The sequence below is a fragment of the Schistocerca americana genome, chromosome 7, assembly GCF_021461395.2.
Source record: "Schistocerca americana isolate TAMUIC-IGC-003095 chromosome 7, iqSchAmer2.1, whole genome shotgun sequence".
NCBI classification, from domain to species: Eukaryota; Metazoa; Arthropoda; class Insecta; order Orthoptera; family Acrididae; genus Schistocerca; species Schistocerca americana.
The window spans coordinates 227,565,464-227,585,262 of record NC_060125.1 but is presented as its reverse complement, the minus strand read 5'-3'; the positions used below and the strand labels follow the sequence as shown (position 1 = coordinate 227,585,262).

General features: G+C 39.9%; 1 protein-coding gene across 1 annotated transcript in view; it reads left to right on the top strand.

Moving 5' to 3' along the window:
- Nucleotides 1-19,799, top strand: part of LOC124621879 (von Willebrand factor A domain-containing protein 8) — a 264,064-nt gene that overhangs the window by 190,348 nt on the left and 53,917 nt on the right. Inside the window, exons 24-25 of the mRNA XM_047147344.1 lie at nt 4,036-4,348; nt 12,588-12,721. Of these exons, the coding sequence (XP_047003300.1) occupies nt 4,036-4,348; nt 12,588-12,721 (447 nt within the window). The remainder of the gene's footprint in view (nt 1-4,035; nt 4,349-12,587; nt 12,722-19,799) is intronic.

The following is a 19,799-nucleotide window of genomic DNA, read 5'->3' as shown; positions in this document are numbered from 1 at the left end:
CTTGGCAGCCTCCAGTAGCTCCAGCACCGGCATCGCCATCGTTCGAGATGCCCCAGCGAGAGCCGGCCCCCCTAGCAGGCCCGGTTTCTCAGGAGGTTGGTTCACCTGTGGTCGTCCCTTCCCCTTCGTCCCCGCCACTGGGTCTTGCCCCTCCCGGGGTGGAACAGGATCCAGAGTTCGACAGCTTGTCGCCCGTTCTGTCCCGGGCTCTGGTTGTGGGACGACGGGGGCCTCTTCGTGTGGGTCACTTCCAGCCGTATTCGAAGGTTCCGCCTCGAGGGTTGGCAGATCCCCTCGACTCCGGCCATCCAATGGATGTGGTCATCGCTCCTGCTCGACGCTCCACCTTCCGACGCAGTGGATCACAGTGGCTTCACCCCCCGAAGGAGGAGGAGTGCAGTAGCCACCAGAAAGATCGCGGGAGGCGCACATTGGCACGGCGCGTCATGGACGGTAGTTGCCGCAAGTAGAGTCCCGTCCACCAGAGGGCACGCGAGAATTCGGACGCAACGTCTGCCGGCAGGACAACAACAACAACAACAACAACAACAACTCCGGCAGCACGGGCCGTGCCCAGTTAGTGGACATCGGGCAGGCCTAGGACACAGTCCCGGTCTACGCTAAGTGAAGTGCGACGTAAACGTGAACAGTGTTACAACAAAAAGGTTAATGTGCTGTTAGTAAACTGCAGGGCCAAAAATTATAAGATCTCAGATTTAGTATCACTTATTAAAGTTAATGATGCTCGGATAGTGTCAGAAACTGACAGTTGGTTTAAACTGAACAGGAATAGCAGAAAAATCCTAAATTGAGATTTGGATTTTTATCACAAGGATAGGTTAGGTGTCAGGTAGTTATAGATCAAGGGGTATACACATGGCTGGTAATGCATTTATTGCCGTAAGGAATTCAGTAATATCTAGTAAGGATACAGAATGTGAAATAATGTTTGTGAAGTTAAGCCTGAAAGGTGAGTCAGATGCTTTTATGGACTGCCTGCATCAGAAGCTATAGTGGCAGAGCCCGTCAGTAAGAACATGCACAATATTCTGGAATGAATTTTCACTCTGCAGCACGTGTACTGAATTGAAACTTACTGTCAGATTAAAACTGTATGCTGGCCTGGAACTTACCTGGGGTCTTTGCCTTTTGCGGGCAATTGCTCTCCGTACTGAGCTATCCAAGTAGGAGATAGGTATTAGCAGAAGTAAAGCTGTGAGCACATGTCGTGGGGTGATGCTTGGATAACTCAGTTGGTAGAGAACACTCAATAATGAAAGGCAAAGATACTGTGTTCAAATCCCAGTCTGGCATACGGGTTTAATCTGTCAAGATGTTTCATGCAGAATATTGTAAGTTTCCTGATCATGTTGTTTTAACAGGATGAGAATTCAGTTTACCGAATGGGAGGGTCATGCCATCAATCTGGTGCCAGAGACAGGATTGTCCTGAATGTCTTTTATGAGAATTACTTTAGGCAGTTAATTAGAGAACCAAATCATGAGGGCAATGTCTTAAACTTCCTACAGCAAAAAGATCCAAAATTTTCAAATTAGTTAGCATAGAGGAGAGCATCAGTGGTCATAGGACTACGGGAGCAGCAATTGTTGTGGGTGTTGCAAGGAAGTCATCTATTCACTTGGACAGTGACCGTAGTGGCCTTGAAATGGAAGACAGCATGGAGAAGGCCAAAACACTGAGCTTGGTCTTTCGAAACTGCTTCACTGTGGAAGATTATAATACAGTTTGTCCTACGAACAATCCTGTAGGAGAAACATCCGCAGCAGAGCATTGTACCAGAGGTTGAAAATACCGCTTCAAATGTAAAGTTATTTTATTATTACACGACCAGTTTTGGCTATTATAAGCCCATCTTCAGGTGTTGTAACTTGGTGCTGTGGCCCCCGAGTGCCGTGGTGGATGTGTACTAGGCACGGTGTGCTACGTATGAGCGTCGAACAGGGAGTTAGGTAGCACACCGTGCCTAGTACATGTCCACCGCAGCGCTCGGGGGCCACAGCACCAAGTTACAACACCTGAAGATGGGCTTATAATAGCCAAAACCGGTTGTGTGATAATAAAAGAACTTTGCATTTGAAGTGGTATTTTCAACCTCTGGTACAGTTTGTCCTTTCAGTCATTGCACGATATTGATATAAGTCATCAGAGAATAGAGAATCAGTTAAAATCACTCAGTAGTGGAAAGGTGCCTTGAGTGAATGAGATACCTGTGAGATTCTAGAAAAATTATGTGAAAGAACTGTCTCCTCTTCTATCAGTGCTTTATCATAAACTGCTCGAGCAACAAAGGGTACCTAGTGATTGGAAAAAAGTTACAGATTATTCCGTTTCAAGAAGAGTGGTAGGACAAATGCACACAATTATATGCCTTTCTCACTTGGCCTTTGCCAGTCTGTTGTAGAATTATGGATCATGTTTTATGCTCATGTATTATGACATTTTTGGAGGATGAAAATCTCCTCTATAAAAATCAACATGGACCCCACAAACAAGATATTGTAGAACTCAGTTCACTCTGTTCTTCCATGGGATCTAAAGCACTGTGGGCAATATTGCCCTTATTCATACCATGTTCCTAGAGTTCAGGAAAGTATTTGATACCGTTCTGGACTATTGTTTTGTAATAAAATAGATTTCAAAGTATCAGACTAATCTCATTAGATGCAAAACATCCTCACAAGTAGAACTCAATACATTGTTCTTAACAAAACAAAACAAAACAAAATCAACAGATATAAAGGTATTTCAGAAGTACTACAGGGTAGTTTAATAGAACTGTTACTGTTTACAATGCACATAAATGATCTAATAGATAACTTTGAATGGTCCTGAAGGCTGTTCACAGTTGACGCAGTTGTCTCAACAACTGGTGCAGGGACTGAAAGTTGACATTGAATATAAATAAATGTAATGTATTGTTCACAAATAGGTGAAGAAATAGTTAGTGGTCACTTACACCATCGGCAACACATCATTAAAAATGGTAACTACTGTAAAATACCTAGGAGCAACCATATGGAACAATCTTAGTAAATGATTCTGATATCCCGGCCTGGCACATTCGAATGCCCGCCAGATGGTGTGGAAATCAATTATGGCTGTTAGGTGGTGCAGCTGTGTCTGCATACGCTGGTGTGTCCGCTGCGAGTGCCACTGCCTAGACACACCCACTGTGCTGGCCTGATTGTGATTCCTCTGTGCTATGGTACTGATCTCACTATGTATCATTATCTTGGTTCTGAATTTGCTGTGTCTTAGTTTTCCAATCTTGATTTGCTAACTGGACTTGTTATTCTGTCATGCCATCTCTATTGCCTGTCTTTCTCTCATGTTGTCCATCTGTCAGTTTTGGGGCTCACTGTCAACACCCTTGGCCACTCTTTGCTTGTTTTTGAGTTGTTCCCAGTTTTGCCTGATTCCAGTCACTGTAATGAACTCATAAAACAAATAGTAGAAAAACAGATGACAGGCTGAGATTTTTTGGAAGAACAGTAAGGAACTGCAATTCATCCACATTTGTTCGACCAGTTATTGAGTATTAGTCATCAGCTTCAGACCCCTACAAAGTAGGATTAATAGAAGAGACAGAGGTGGTCAAATGAAAAGTGACGCATTTTGTCACAAATGCAGATACAGGCACTAGAAGAGTGATTGTGCACATCACAGAGAGATTTACTATTGAGGTTCTGAGAGTGTATGTTCTGAAAGAGTCAAGAACCTTATTTTCTTCCTCTCATATACATCTTGTGAAAAAACTACAATGAAAAAATCAGAAAAAGGAGAGGTAATATGCTGGATTACCAACAGTTTTTGCTTTGCACCATTCGCAAATGGAACAGGGAAGGGAGGATCATGTAATGATGCCAGAAGTGCCCTCCACCACACGACGTAAGACTTGCAGTGTATAGATGTAGATAGCCTTTGGAGAGCCACTACTTTATTTCACTTAGTTGTTTTAAAATTTATTATGACTTTTACCTGTATTTACAAGCATGTCAATATGTTATGTTCCAGGAGATACGTGCTAACATCATCTTCACCTTCAGACCCCTGCCCAAGCCTGCTGTCAGAAATTCAAGAAACAGGCTCTGCAAATGTATACACTGCAGCATGTGGTTATAAGACAGTGCCATCAAATATACTATCCCAAGCACTGGGTCAATCACTATCTGTACCGTCACGTTTGCTTGCACAGTCTGGCTCAGCAGTCACACTTGCTGTTGGATTTCCAGATCTTTCTCAGCAGGAACTGTACACATGGCAGTCGAGCAACAGCAGATCCACACGCAGTCTGGGACATCCTTTAATATTCTCTGAGCACGGACAGGTACTGCATATTTTCTGTATATCAGTACATTATGTACAGGACACCATAACATATTGTTGTTGTATCAGTTTACTAGACTAACCATGGTGGTAATATTTGAATCTGAATTATACACGTGGTCTTCCATATATTGTAATTTTTAAAAATACAGTAATTACATCAAATATAACAATATTAGAGAGGGAAGTTGCTACTCACCATATAGCAGAGATGCTGAGTCATGATAGGCACAACAAAAAGATTCACACAATTATAGCTTTCGGCCATTAATGCCTTTGTCAGCAATAGACAGACGTACACACACGCGCGCGCACACACAGTCACGCAAATGCAACTTGCACACACGTCTGCAGTGCAAGTGCAAGTTGTGTTTGCGTGAGTGTGTGTGTGCATGTGTGTATGTGTGTGTATTGCTGACAAAGGTCTTAATGGCCCAAAGCTATAATTGTGTGAATCTTTTTGTTGTGCCTGTCATGACTCAGCACCTCCGCTATATGGTGAGTAGCAACTTTCCTCTCTAATATTGTTACACTCCACCCTACATTTCCCATTGTTTGTAATAAAGTCAAAAATTCATCAAAATAAAAAGATTTATTTTTTTATTTTCATCTATATATACACTCCCATTTAAGTCCAGAAAATTATATCAGGCGCTGCACAGGGTAGCCGCGTGGTCTATGATGCCTTGCCGTGGTTCGCGCGGCTCCCCCTGTCGGAGGTTCGAGTCCTCCCTCGGGCATGGGTGTGTGTGTTGTCCTTAGCATAACTTAGCTTAAGTTAGATTAAGTAGTGTGTAAGGCTAGGGACCAATAACCTTAGCAGTTTGGTCCCACAGGAACTTATTACATATTTCTAAATTATATCAGGCATATGTCCACCTCCACAGTCTCGGCAGGCAGTTACTTAGTCTGTGAAGTTCATAATAACTCTTAAGTTGGAGAACTGTATGTGGTTTGTTCTCGTAGCCCTTGGAATTCACATAATGCCATAAAAAGAACCCACATGGAGTAAGGTCACAAGATCTGGGAGGCGATTCCAGTTCACCATAAAGTGAGATCACAGACTGATGGAGTAGGGTTATTGACTCATGGGATGTGTGACATGTGGGCCCGTACTGCTGAAGGCACATAGTGGCTGTATCCACTTCATGCAGAGCTGGCCAGAAGTTGTGTCTGACCATTTCACGATGATGCTCACTGTTAACTGTTACTGCATTACCATCAAAATCTTCAAAAAAGAAGGGACCGATCACGATCACACCACCTGCTCATAAGCCACACCAGGATGTACTTTGCAGTGGATGCATGTGGATATCTTGGGTCACTCTAAGGTTATCTTGACCCCAAATATGGCAATTTTGTTGGTTAACGAACTCACACAGGCGAAAATGTGCCGTATCACTGAAGATCATTCTTTTTGGAAATTATTGTCCTCTTCTTGTTTTGTGAGAATCCATTTGATGAAATTTGTCCATTTAAAATTATTTGTGGATTTAAGACATTGTGTCAACTGAATCTTCTATGGGTGCATATGAAGATCCTTTTTCACAGTTCTTTGCAAAGAGGCTGTCGAAATTCCCAGTTGTTGGGAATGATGTTCGAATCGACTTGTGAGGCCTCACAGCCACACTATCCTGCACCAATGTTGTGGCTTGTTCCTTACAAACCATACAGTATCATCCAGGTGATTTGATGGTTGCAACGGGCACTATTCCCTCAAATTTCTTTTTCAACCACAGAACTGTTGATGTTATAGGAGAATTATTATGTCCGTAGATCCCACGAAGTGCAACAGTCTCAGCATAGCAGTTGCCAATTCCGTAATGAGTTTTCACAATGATAATACTTTCCTGTTTAGACAAGAGAATAGAAGCTTTCAAAATGTGGTGCTACAGAAGAATGCTGAAGATTGGATGGGTAGATCATGTAACTAATGAGGAGGTACTGAATAGAATTGGGGAGAAAAGAAATTTGTGCCGCAACTTATACCTCCATTGATATTAAAAGTAATAAATACAGTGCTGTAAACGAGAAAAAAAAATTATCAGTCAATTTAAAAACTGCATAATATATGAAAGCCCATGTATTTGTATATAATTGTGTTCATATGTGACATGTCTATTCAGTCACACACAGTAAACTGACACTCTGATTGAGATGCTGAACTTGTATCCAGATCAGACATTGATCACACCCTGTGCCGTCTTTCATGTTGCAGAGCCTAGTGTCACATATGTGTGAGTTAAATGTAGTGTAATTAACTGGCCCACCCATCCCACAACCATAGCTTGTATCCAGATCAGACATTGATCACACCCTGTGCCGTCTTTCATGTTGCAGAGCCTAGTGTCACATACGTGTGAGCTAAATATATTGTAAGTAACTGGCCTACCCATACCACACCCATAACTTGACAAACAATATAAGTAAGTATGTTAAATTTGTATTATGTCATGGCCCTCTCCTTCTTGTTGCAGTGTGTAGTACCCAATGATGGAGCAGTAGTCTCCAAAAATAGCCATTCTTATAAAATATTATTTACAACTGAAAAGGATTTCTCGATCTTATCAATATGACCCTCTGTTGTTCACGAAATCAGACTTTGACTACTATAACTCTTATGAAGTACTGGTATAATTAAAACATATAACTAGTCAGATTGACACATTAGTATAAAATCTTAGAAAGTGGATCCAAACATAGATTAAAAATAACATAAGGAGCAGGAAACTAGAGTTATGGTAAAAAAGTGGCATCTTCTTTGAGGAAGGCTGAAGAGAAAAAGAAAAGTTTGCATGGGACGGTTTAAATAAAAATGTGAGTGCAGAAAAGTCAATAGTAAGTCTGCTTTGTAGCTTCTGGGCTATCTATGTATTTCCAAATTCATTCAAATTTTTCTGTTGGTTGTGTTTTATTTGTGGTGCCATTACACATGGTGATCTTCATAATTACAGTATTCTTCACTGATAGACATTAAAGCTCAATGAAAAATTATCATTTTACATTTTTAATTCATTCTTGGTTGAAAATTTAATCTTTGTTGAACTTCAATCATTAAAAACTGAATCAGTATTGGAACATAAGATGGATCAATTCATAATGTGCCACCGTCACATTCCTCAAATAGTCCATTCCTGAGACAAAGCTGTTTGTAACATGGCTCCAAGTTACAGTACTGGATGATTTCCCACTCAAGCACTTAATGGAGCCATGAAACATGCATGCACATAAAAAAAAAATGATTTTACACTGCCTACTCAGAGGCAGTTTATACACGTAGCACATGCAACAGACCCTGTGCTGTCAGAGCCCCAACAGCCTTGCTGATCAGTGTTTCAGCAGGAAATTATATGCTAGCAGTTTTGAACCAAAATTAGTATCCTTCATAGGATTATATGCACACAATTGCGCAGCACAGGAAATAACAGATGACTCATGTAACCACATTTTAAGTATTGCAGATTTGCGCGAGAGTTTTATTTATGTGTTATGAAATTCTCTCACAATATTATTGACAGAGATTATTTGCTTTACATTGTTAACAAAGCTTGCCTAAAACTCACTTGGTGTTATACTTTCACAATGACATAGATCACTGGGGAATCAGTCAGACAATCAGAATTCATTTGGATTATGGTTACAGACAATCTAGCTAACTTTATGTAATTATTGTGGTCCTGTTTTATGCTCCTGTCACTAATTTTGGGTCCAATCAGTGTGCCTTTATAGTTGACTTGTCTCTCATGTTTCAGTGCATTTCTGTAAAGTTTACATACGAAGAATGGAAATGGAAAACATTCTAAGTGTCATTTTTCACAAAATGCATTTTCAGTGCTACTGTGTTCTAAGTATTCTGTTGCACGTCCCTATACTTGACCCAGGTATCAAACCATGGAGAAACTCTTTCAAACTTGCATTAGTGGGTGCCACCTAGTCTTTGTGATAAGCTGTGCTTCCCTATGGAGTTGCAAATTTTGGAAAATATGAGGCTTGGTGAAATTTCTTGCAGATTAAAATTGTGTGCCAGACCAAGACTTGAACTTGGGACCTTTTGCTTGTGTGGGCAAGTGCTCTCCCGACTGAGCTTCCCAAGCATGGCTGATGACCCGCCCCCACAGCTTCAGTTCTGCCAGTACCTTCTCTCCTACCTTCCAAACTTCGGTCCGGCACACAGATATGATCTGCCAGGAAGTTTCGTATCAGCACACACTCTGCTGCAGAGTGACAGTTTTATTCTGTGAGAAGTGGTTTTTGTTGACTTCAGTTCTACTAGTTAAAACTGTAATGTTGTACTTATGTACGTGTATTATCACAAATAAAATGTATTGTCTCAGTATTAATGGTGCTTGGAACAAAAACTTTCTTCCTACTATATTTTGTCAAAAAATTTTGAGACCTTGACAGTGTACAAAATTTCAAGTTGATTCTAACAAAGAAGAAAACGGCAACCAGCCATAATTAAGAACACTATTTATTTAGACAAATGGCTCTGTTACCGATTTTGAACTGACTCGTTGATCTTCAGAGGGCTGTTCGCATTTATATTAATTTCGTTGTTGTAGTTTATATTACTTTTGTTGTTGTTTACATTAATGTTGAAAAAAACTACAGCCAACAACTAATGTAAACAACAACAAATGTGAACACCATCTGAAGATGAAACTATCTGTTCTAAACAGGTGTACATAAATAACACTATTAACAGTGGCTGGTTGCTGTTTCCTGCTTTGCAAAAATCGGCTTGTAAAAGCTTTTGTATTGGCACTTAGAACCAATCAGTTTCCTGCTATGATGTGAGAATGTTCTGAATAAAGTATGAGGTGTGATCAAAAACTACAGTGAATGAATTTTTTTAGCTGCAACTACTGATGCTACAACTATTTTATGTAATATGTCTGACAGCCTGATCCGTTGAGACACGCAGTGCCAAGTGGGAACGCATTCTGACTTGTCAGTCACCATCCAGAGACGTTAAAGTGAGGTTATGTTTACTGCAACTGTCACATGTCATAGATTTTGAACAATGCCTGAACATTAAGTTCTGTCTCAAGTTGGAAGAAACAGCCAAACAGACTCGTGAAATGTTGAAATTGGTGTATGGAAATAATGCTGTAACTCTGAAGACTGTTTGCAAATGGTATGACCAATTTAAAAGTGGAAATGAGTGGATAGAAGATGAGCAACATTTTGGACGTCCATTAAACTCAAAAACAGAAGAAAATGTGCAAAAAGTGGCAAAAATTGTTTGTTCATAAAGATGAATAATTATTTGAGAGCTTACTAAGGAACTTAGCTTCCTTCTTCCCTATGACAATGAGTCATGCATCTTGCATGGGCCCAATAATTTACTAATAAGATGAATGAGTGCAAAATTTGTTCCCAAAGTTTTGGGTGATGAACGGAAGGAAAATTGTGTGTCAGTTTGCACAGAGTTATTGTTTACAAAAGACAAACTAGTGCTTGAATTAGTGAGATAACATTTTATTCAACATCACCTCACAATTTATATTGGAATAAAGTAATACACTACAAAAAAGAAGCACATGTTGCTGAATAGAAGCCCTGCACTTTATCAGTGGTATGTGCATGGTGCAGCCTTAAACCATTCACGAACACACACATCCCTGGTTCTCCTCACATGTCAGAATTTCATGAAACTAATGCAATGTTTTCATGTGCTCTGCTTCTCAACCTACAATTGTCATTGCATGACGATAAACATTTTTCAGGTAGGCTATTTTTCTAGCACTAGAGCAACAAGCTGTGATCTGGGCATAGTGGTACATGCCTTAGATTCTCCTTGCATGCTCTCACAAAAGACACAAACCACATAAGCATAATTGGGTGTGGCTGCAAAAACTTTCCTGAAGATAGCTGAAGTGTCTTCAGTAAACCAGTAGTTCAGAAATATGAGTAGTTTCATGCCACATCATTGATCAACTTTTCTCAGTTTGACATGATTAAGGCCACACAATTTGTGCAAGATCATACAATATCAAAACTGCAAAGATGATCCATTATGTATACTGTTGCAAAACAAGAATCTGGAGGCTAGAGATTGCAAAGATTTCACAAAATTTGTTAGCAACTTATATTGGAAGCCTGATAGGAGTTCAAAGTCATGTAATCATAGTGCAGGAAATGATTTTGACTTCAGCAAGGAAATTACCAGAAGTAATTAACGAGATGTAGAAATTATGTGATGGACAAGCCAGTGTACTGAGCTTTGATGCTACTCACAAGTGTCAGTGTAAATTAATTCAGTAGATTATTGCAAATGAATGATGCAATTTCATTGATGTTCCATGATGGCACTAAAAAAATCTATATAATACTCTGCAACTTTAGAGTCACACAGATAAATCACAAAGATTGTATCACTAATGCTCAGTGTGTTGCCCTTTTTATTCTCAGAGATCAGCTGTATGACCTAGTAGATCTCACACTTGATATAAAATATCCCTATCAATATGTTTGGAAGTAATGTTGAATTGCACTCATAAATCCACTTATTTCTAAATAAAGGCAGATGAAGGAAAAATTATGAAAGGTTCAGTAGAAAAATAAACAGCAACAACATTTTTTGGAGGATGTGGATACCCAGAAATGTACCTTCTAAAAAATTAATGAATAGTAGCCACTTTAGCATTTCTTAATTAAATTGATAGGACGTGTTAAATGGAAAATCCAGAACCGACAGAATATAAATACAAAGCTGTACAAGCATACATGACTATGAGAAAGATAGATACTGCCTTTAGAAAAATTAGTGACTTTTGGGGAAAAAAGTTGGTGCACAAATATAAAGAGCTTAAATGTTGAGCCAGTACTGTCAGTAGAAGGAAAGACTGAAAGATGTAAGAAATAAATAGAGGGGCTGTACAAAGTAAAAATAGTTGAAGACAATATTATGGATATATTGATCAAGGAATCACCCTCTCCCCCTTCCCCCAGTGACATTAGTATAGAGAATACATATAACCTTTGACAGGCTTGACTTCAGTCTGCCATCAGCAATGGAGGGTGAATCTTTGGGAATGCCAGCCAGTAATGTTGATGAAACATCAGAAAAGACATTAAATAAATGTTGGTCAAAGGTCCTGAGACAAACGCCAAATGGCAATACATCAGCAAGTTTCTACCAATAATCAACTATTTTGTACCGAGCGAGGTGGCACAGTGGTAGCACACTGGACTCGCATTCGGGAGGACGACGGATCAATCCCACGTCCGGCCATCCTGATTTAGGTTTTCCGTGATTTCCCTAAATCGCTTCGGGGTGGTTCCTTTGAAAGGGCACGGCTGACTTCCTTGCCTAATCCGATGAGACCGATGACCTCACTGTTTGGTCTCTTCTCCCAAACAACCCAACCCAACCATTTTGTACTTCCTGAAAGTATTTGTGTGAAGTATAACTTTGCGCCGAAAAGAAATATGAATAATGAACAGCACATACAGGAAGAAACCTGAAGTTTTTCTGCAGTGATGCTTCTGAAGAATTCTGAAAATGATATTGGTAGCTCAGATAATTAATGTAGAGATTCTGGATTGAACTGATAGACACAACTTGACTAAAGGTAGGGATAGGTTGATAGGGCACATCCTAATGGGGAGGGGGGGGGGGGGGGGAATAGTCATGTAGGTAACGTTGGGAAGTGGAAGTGGGTGGGGAGCAAGGCTTGATTGCAATAAGCAAGTTTAACTGTATGTTGATATGAGGAGATAGGCTAGATTAACATGGGGAGCTGCACCAAACCAGTCTCCTGACAGAGATAACAACAACAGCACCAGCAACAACACAACACATTCCTATGATAAAAAATATTGTAATGTGAAGCATGTACATTAAGAGTGTTTTCAATTAGGCCATGCACACATTGGGACTTAGCCAACTGAGGGAAGCCAGGGCAGGGCAGGACAGCAAAGGAAGTACTTTGCAACACATTGTGCACCCATATTGGGAGGCATTGTCTCACCCACCCCGTGAGAGCATGTGGTCTGTATGCCACCCGTCAGCTGTGTGGCCTTCGCACAGCAAGCTGTTCCAGACACTGTGCTGCCTTGCCCTGTTCTGCCCCATCCTCCGCCTGTTGCATTTACACCTGTGAGTCACAAAATCCTGCCCTGCCCTCTGTTAGTCACCCGCATCCCAATATTTGCCTGGCAGTAACAGTAAAAACCCCATAGTGCTCCTAGCACTACTACTATTCTTTACATAATGTTCTTGCTTTTTTTTTCAGGTAATTAGGAACATTCCTGCATCACAAGCTCCAGAAGATCTGGCAGATCCTAAAAAATCTGTGCCTGGTGCAACGGGCTTTCTCGAGGTGACCGACATTGTGAGCAGAAAGCAGAGATACATTCCTATTCCACAGTGAGTGTTAGATTATATAAACCACACATTTTGGAAAAAAATGGTCACACATTATCAGAAATTCAGCTTATGATACTTGAAGTTATCTCCAGCTCATTATTTCCCTATCTTTCTTATTCTTCGTCTTCTTAATATTATTGTTATTGTTGTTATTATTATTATTGCTGCCTGCCATATACACAATTCTTCATTATGCTATTATTCCATGATCACACCATAACACAGGGGTCTAATGGCATAAAAAAAAGTTGGGATTAAAACTGGCGAAGTTGCAAACAAATATACATTAAACAAATTTATCTGTACTGTAAAGGCAAATAATTACTTCCTTGTCCAAGATACCAACATATTTGGTTGTGCATCCCATGTAACAACTACATGAAATTATTCTGTACAACAGGCTTATGAGGTAGTATTTCAATTCTGTTGTCCTGATAATACTGTGTTTACGTAATGATTCGAAAGGGATGTCATTATAGAAGAGGTCAAGGAAAACCATAATACAATTACAATTTTAGCTACGTAGGATATTTTGACAGTCAGAGCTTCTTTTGTTACATTCTATTTAGCAACAATATTTACCAAAGTGCAAAGATTTATATTTTCAGCAAACTATGTGAAGGGGCAGTTGGGTCATAAATCAATACTGGACTTGAAGAAACATTTAGCTCTGGCCAGGATGATGTAGAACTATAGCACAAGTTTAAAAGAAATTTGACCAGGTGCTGGATAGATATGTACTTAGTAAAACCATTTATGATTGAAGGGACAGTCCATGGTGTACAGTAACTGTAAAGAAACTTCTAAAGATAATATTATGAAAAATATAGTTGCTCCTCACCCCCCACCCCGGCAGTGTAGTTGTTTATGAAGCTGATGGCCTCTTCTTTCAATGAAAATTTCTGTCCTCTGAGCTCAACTTTTAGCTGAGGGAACAAAAAAAGCTTGCTTGTGGCTAGATCTGGTGAGTCAAGCAGTCCAAACAGCAAGTCATGGAGTTTCCCCAGGGCAACTGATGGGGTGTGAGATGGCACAGAGTGAGCAACTGTGGCACCCAGAGTGCAGTCAGTTTTCTCATCCCTAAATTTTCAGTCAGTATGTGACAAACATGTTCTTCAGATATGCCCATAGCTTCTCATATCTCTCACGGCATAATTGATGGTTGTCTAACGCGATTTGGTGAACTTGATCGATGTGATCATATAGAAATTGACAGGGAAAAATAAGAGGAGTGGAAGAAGATAGAAGTATTAAGATTAAAAAGGGGATAAGGTAGGGAATCAGTTTTTCTCCTCTGCTGTTCAACCTGCATAGAAAAGAAGGAAATTCAAGAAAGGTCCAAAACTGGGATTAGTGTGCAGAAGGCAAGGATATCAATGATATCATTCACTGATGACTGGTAGTGAAGGAGAACTGCAGGTGCTGTTGTATGGAATGGATGCACAGCTAGATCAGAATATGGGGTGAGAGTAAAGCAAAATAGTCGAAAGTGTTTCAGGGTGTATTTGACCCGGAACAACTGGGAGATCTGGAAAAAACCCAGGAATTTTTAATCGGGGAGAAAACTGGGAAAAACCTGGGAATTTTTTAGAATTCCAGGAATTTTTCATTGTTTTAGTTTTCAGTTAAATTTTTGTAATTTTGACTGGTAAGAACCAATACTTTAACAAAGTATATTACTGTATCCTGCTACTGCAGACTAATACTGCAGCATTAAAATATGAACGAGAGAAAAAAATGAAAATATAACTGAAATTGCAAAGGAAATGTGCCATGTAAAATAACACAGTGCTCGTACAAGTGTCTGCCAACAGCAAAGTGTGTCAAAGGCTTTTGGAAGACTATGCAATGCTTCATAACAACAAATTGCCTCCGGTGAACGTGATGTCACAACTTCTTCTTCTTGCGTTACGGCCTCTGTAGGACCACGGGTAGCCCCTTCGTGGACTGCATTTTCCTCTTCTTCTCCCAGAACCTCTTTATTCTTTCTCTTCTTCTCTCCTGCTCTTCCGTTTCTCCTGTCGGCTCCACTGGTGACACTCTAATCTTTTCCTGTATTCATCTCTGTCATTGATCTCCGGCATATTGGTCGGTGTATATTTGTTCCTCCAATTTTCCTTTCCTTCGACCTTGATTCCCAATTCCAACCAGTCCTTCTGAAGTTCAACAACCCACTTGGTTCCTGTCTTTCCCCTTGTCCTCCCTGTTGTTTCCCACTCTCTCTTCGTCATTCTGTCCATACTCATCCTAACTACATGTCCAGCAAACCTTGCCCTTTTGAGTCTGATTTCCCCGGATATTGTTCTCATGTTCTGGTACAATTCTTCCCTAGGTCTTCGCATCTACCTCTCTCCACCTCTTTTGGGACCTAGTATTTTTCTCTCTTCTTTCTCCAGTTGTTCTGCTCCATTTCTTCCTAGCGTCATCGTCTCAGCAGCGTATAATACTGCATTCCTCACCGTTGCCTTGTAGTGGCGTATCTTTGCCTCTGTGGATATATTCTTTTTATTGTACATGTCTCTCATCATGCAGAAGGCTGACCTCATCTTCTTTATCCTCTCTGTTATTCCCTCCTTGCTCCTGTTCCTTCCTGTTATAAATTCTCCCAGATATTTAAATTTGTCCACCATTTGCACACTGCCTTCCGGTGTTTCCCAGTCTGCAGTGGTATTTAACGTCTTTGTCTTGTTATAGGCGATCCTCAGTCCCACCTTTCTGGCTACCTTACTTTAGTTGTCGAGTTGTGTCTTTGCATCTTCTTCCGTCTCACTTACTATTGCTATGTCGTCTGCAAAGGCTAGGCAGTCCACTTGAGCCCTGTTGTCCTTTTTGTCCCCCGCATGGGTCTTTGGTATTCCTATTTCCTTGTTTATTGCTCTTCACTGCCTGATCACTTCATCCAGTGCTATGTTGAACAACAATGGTGAGAATCCATCTCCCTGTTTAACACCAGTCTTGATCTCAAATTCTTCTGACAGTGCTCCTCTGAATCTCACCCTTGCTTTTGTGTCTGTCAGAATTTCTTTTATGAGTTCTTGTGTAATGTTAACATTAGACTCATTTAATCAGTTATGAGTGGGCTCATGCACAAATACGGTTGAGTCTTGTATGAGTAGTACCTTCTCCCACTTCTGGCTACAGAAATGTGACTGTTGGCTGTGTAAGCAGCAACCAGCCACATGGTACCTGGATGAATTTTACTGGCGCGCCCAAGCTGCCAGAGTCACACTTGCGCAGCAGGCCTGGATCTAAAGGGGGGGGGGGGGGGAGGTCAAACCAGGCGGCAGTTTCGGGGGGGGGGGGGGGGGGGGACAAATTCATATTCTTGAGGAAAAGAACCTTGTTTCACAAATCACCTAGAAATAAACTTTCCTGCAGATAAAATGGGATGGAGCTATACGAGCTGAGCGGAATAAAGCCGAACTGGTGAATGCCAACTGCTGCTTGTTTATGTGGTTGATTCAGTTTTCGAATGTTCACCGTTGTTATGATTACTAGCGAAATCCATAGATTCAGACTACTAGAGTGGAAATAAACAACTAACAGGAATAACAGGTCAGAAAGATTACGTATTATCTTCTCAGTGTATCCAAGAAAGTGAAATTGTGACAGAATATTTTTGGCCAGATCGCTACACTAGACAGGGCCAGTTGGCTAGCAGCCGCTTAAGTTCCATTCTGAGAGTAGCGCGGAAAACGCATTGTACGAACACATAATAACACCTAACCGGAGAACAATCACTGGATAACTAAACCGATGATTGTGGTAGGGTTAGTAAAGTTAACCGGAGAATGAGTTTTGACAGTGGTAGGAATAGTTACAGAATTAGTGATGACAAGACTGTTTGTTAGAATGTGAAAGGAGAAGAAACGGGGACATCACACAAATTATGGAAGAATATGACGATTCCAAATTTATACAAAAATTTCGTTCTGCTACTTTTCGGTCTCGTGCATGAGAAACTGGAGTGTATGAATGAAATGTGAAACTATTTACTAACTTAAAGCTTTTTGCTTGTAGTAGGCTAAATAGGTATTTCGTGTTGGTATTTTGTGAATTTTATTCTGTCGTATTATAAAGATGATCATTATTGCCAAAACAGTCTCGCTTATTTGGTGTATGTTACAACTGCTGCAATATTAGAAAGGACTATTTTGTTTTATCCAGCACACAGTGACAAAATAGACGTAATCAGATCGAGAATCCACACCAGTCTTGGGTACTGTTTGTATTAACAGCTTTTTCAGTATTAAACAATGACATTTCTATTTTTCAGGTAGCAAAACATTTGACGAACTTCGATGAGGTAATAGTTCTTTCGCTGAAAGGAAAGCATGCCATGTAAAGCTGTAGCAGGATTAGAGAGGAAAATCGCTAGGACCTAAGGACTGAAGAAATGTGTACTGTCTTGCCTGTCTCTTGTCTTCACCGGTTTTAGGTATCCTGTATTTAATTTTAAGTCACACAGAAGAGCAAGTTATTAACTAATAAGCAATAAAGAGTCCAGATTTTCTGAAGAGTTCTTGTTCTCCTGGTTACAAATAATCCTATCCAATATTAATCGACTGGGAGCAGGAGAGGTACTACATTTTAATTTCCACTGTCCTTACATATTTTGATGGCATCCAGTACAAAATATACACGTTTGAGTTCCACAGAGCGAAATCCAGTAACGTGCAGTATAAGAATGTTGTTTCAAGAGGCGTGGCACTGCACTGTACACTTAAGACCAAATAACGTGTCTTACATTTACTCGAATATATGTATTATGTATCAGACTCTTCAGGAAGATGTGTGCTACAAAATCAACTTATTCTTGAGAAGTCTTTTTTTTTTTTTTTTTTTTTTTTTTTTTTTTTTTTTTTTTTTTTTCAGATCTATCTGAGTTATAGTGGGGCAGGGGGGTAGTAGTGTCCACGTGGCCCGTGTTTACATTTAGTGATTTTTCTGTTTCCTCTTCGTTTACTGCGGTCACATCAAATGAAAACAAGACGGATTTGTGTGTCCAGGAGCTATCAAGTGAATTATAATACATTCACATAATTACGGAAGGCTAAAATATGTTACTAGTTTCAGATTTTATTTTATTTTCACCTTTCTGACCATCAAGCATTAATCACCTTGCAGAACAATAAACCTATTTTTGTCGGTTTGCTAAAGAAATTTGGTTTTTATTAAGCTTTCCTGCTGAAGCAGTCAATTTATTTGAAGCAAAGTGTTTAATTCCACTCTGTTGGCTAGTTTCAACTGTTTGCTGCATTTCAGGTGCACATTGCCATCTTCTAGCACGTACGGCATTATGCCATAATAAAGAACCGAACATAAGATAATACAGTACTGCTACTCCAAGAAAATTTATGTCCCGAAAACCACACTGAAAAGCTTCACATCAGGTCGAGGCCTATGTCATTGGGAATCTGGACGTACGAATGTGCATTTTAAAGCAAACTGTGCATTTTAGTATGGTTCACGAAATTCCAACACTCTTGGAGTATCCTCTGATGTCCTGTTTCTTTTATTACATTATGTAAGATCTTTTAATGTTTTACATATATGAACATATGCTCTTCCTACGTCACCGTAGCTGCGCAAGCGTGGTGATGCCTCTTATGTTACGCTCTCTAGCAACTGCTGAAATGAATCTATTTCTAACAGGTCCCAGGAAAATATTGCGAATTGTTGTTCAAAAAGCGTGATTTTCAAATTAAATTTCCTTTTACGCAAGATGAACTATTTTTAAGAATGTACAATGAATTTCTTAAATCACAGAGCGTTTGCTCTCTCTTAAAAATCAACTCTTTGATGACAAGTCATTTAGAAGAATTTCGAGCCCAGAAGATCAGAGATTTATGTCGGTATTAAAAATTTTACTGGCATATTTGTGTGATGTATCTTAATGTGTAACATGCGCTAAACAGATCAACATTATATGTGAAAGCTTAACTTCTCTTGTAGCTTATTAATCTTCAATACAAATATTATATGTGAAAGCTTTGATTTTCTTGTAGCAACACTATATATATTAATGTAAACCATTAACTTTTCCTGTTGGTGGAATCTGAATTTATACTTTCGTAATATGAAAATATGCAGCTTACCTGTTGCTGCACATCAAAGATCTTTCCAAAACGTGTTTCTTCCCCCTGAGTTTCGTTTTCTAAAGTGCCAGGAAATTCTACGCTGATGTATAAAACCATATCCATTCAAAGGATAAGTTTAACAGTTCCGAGGGAAAGTATAGTGTCACTTTTAGGACGGAAAAAGTGTATTTTCACCCTGGAGAAAACGTATTTTTAATCGGGAGATCCGGAAAAATACTGAGAATTTTTTTCCTTGTCATGTGTGTGAGACCTCACACCATTGGACAGTAGGCACCACCTCGTCGAGGGAAGGGTTTTCTAATTGGAAGGCCCATTGCCAGAATTCCTTATAGCATTGTGAACCATGTCATCTGCATTACATTCTTTTGATGTGGGTGTGACAAAATGGCACTTGAGACTAAGGCCATGGTGAATCACAGCCCAGACACAATAAGACTGATGGGGCTGTTTCTGGCGTTGGTAGGCTTCAAACCTAGCGACCACAACATCTGTGCAGCAGCAACAGTAGGCAGACAACAGTGAGCATAAATTGTGAAAAGACAATGAAGAAGGTTCCTGTAATGGGGCCAACTGCCACAACATGTGGTAAAAGGCGGGAGAAATCCATAATAAAAACAGTGCACAACATACCCCCACATCCGTCACATATTCGTATACATCCGAATTTTCCACCACCTCAAACAGCAGGAATGTAGGAGAAAACACAGCTGGAGGAAAAGGTAGAGAGAGCAATGCTGGCACAGCTTGTCACATGACCGTAAGAAGTTCAGTCTGCTGTTGCATCAAAGTTTGAAGCAGAGCTTTCACATCATAATAAGAAAAACCCAATGTGAAAAGCCATTGCACAATGAAACACATGAAAACCCAATTGTATCCTTGTTGCCAGTGTGTTCTGTCTACAAGACACACAGATAATAATGATCACAACACTTTATTACTTCAAGAATATAGGTACAGCAAAACACTTGCCACAGAGT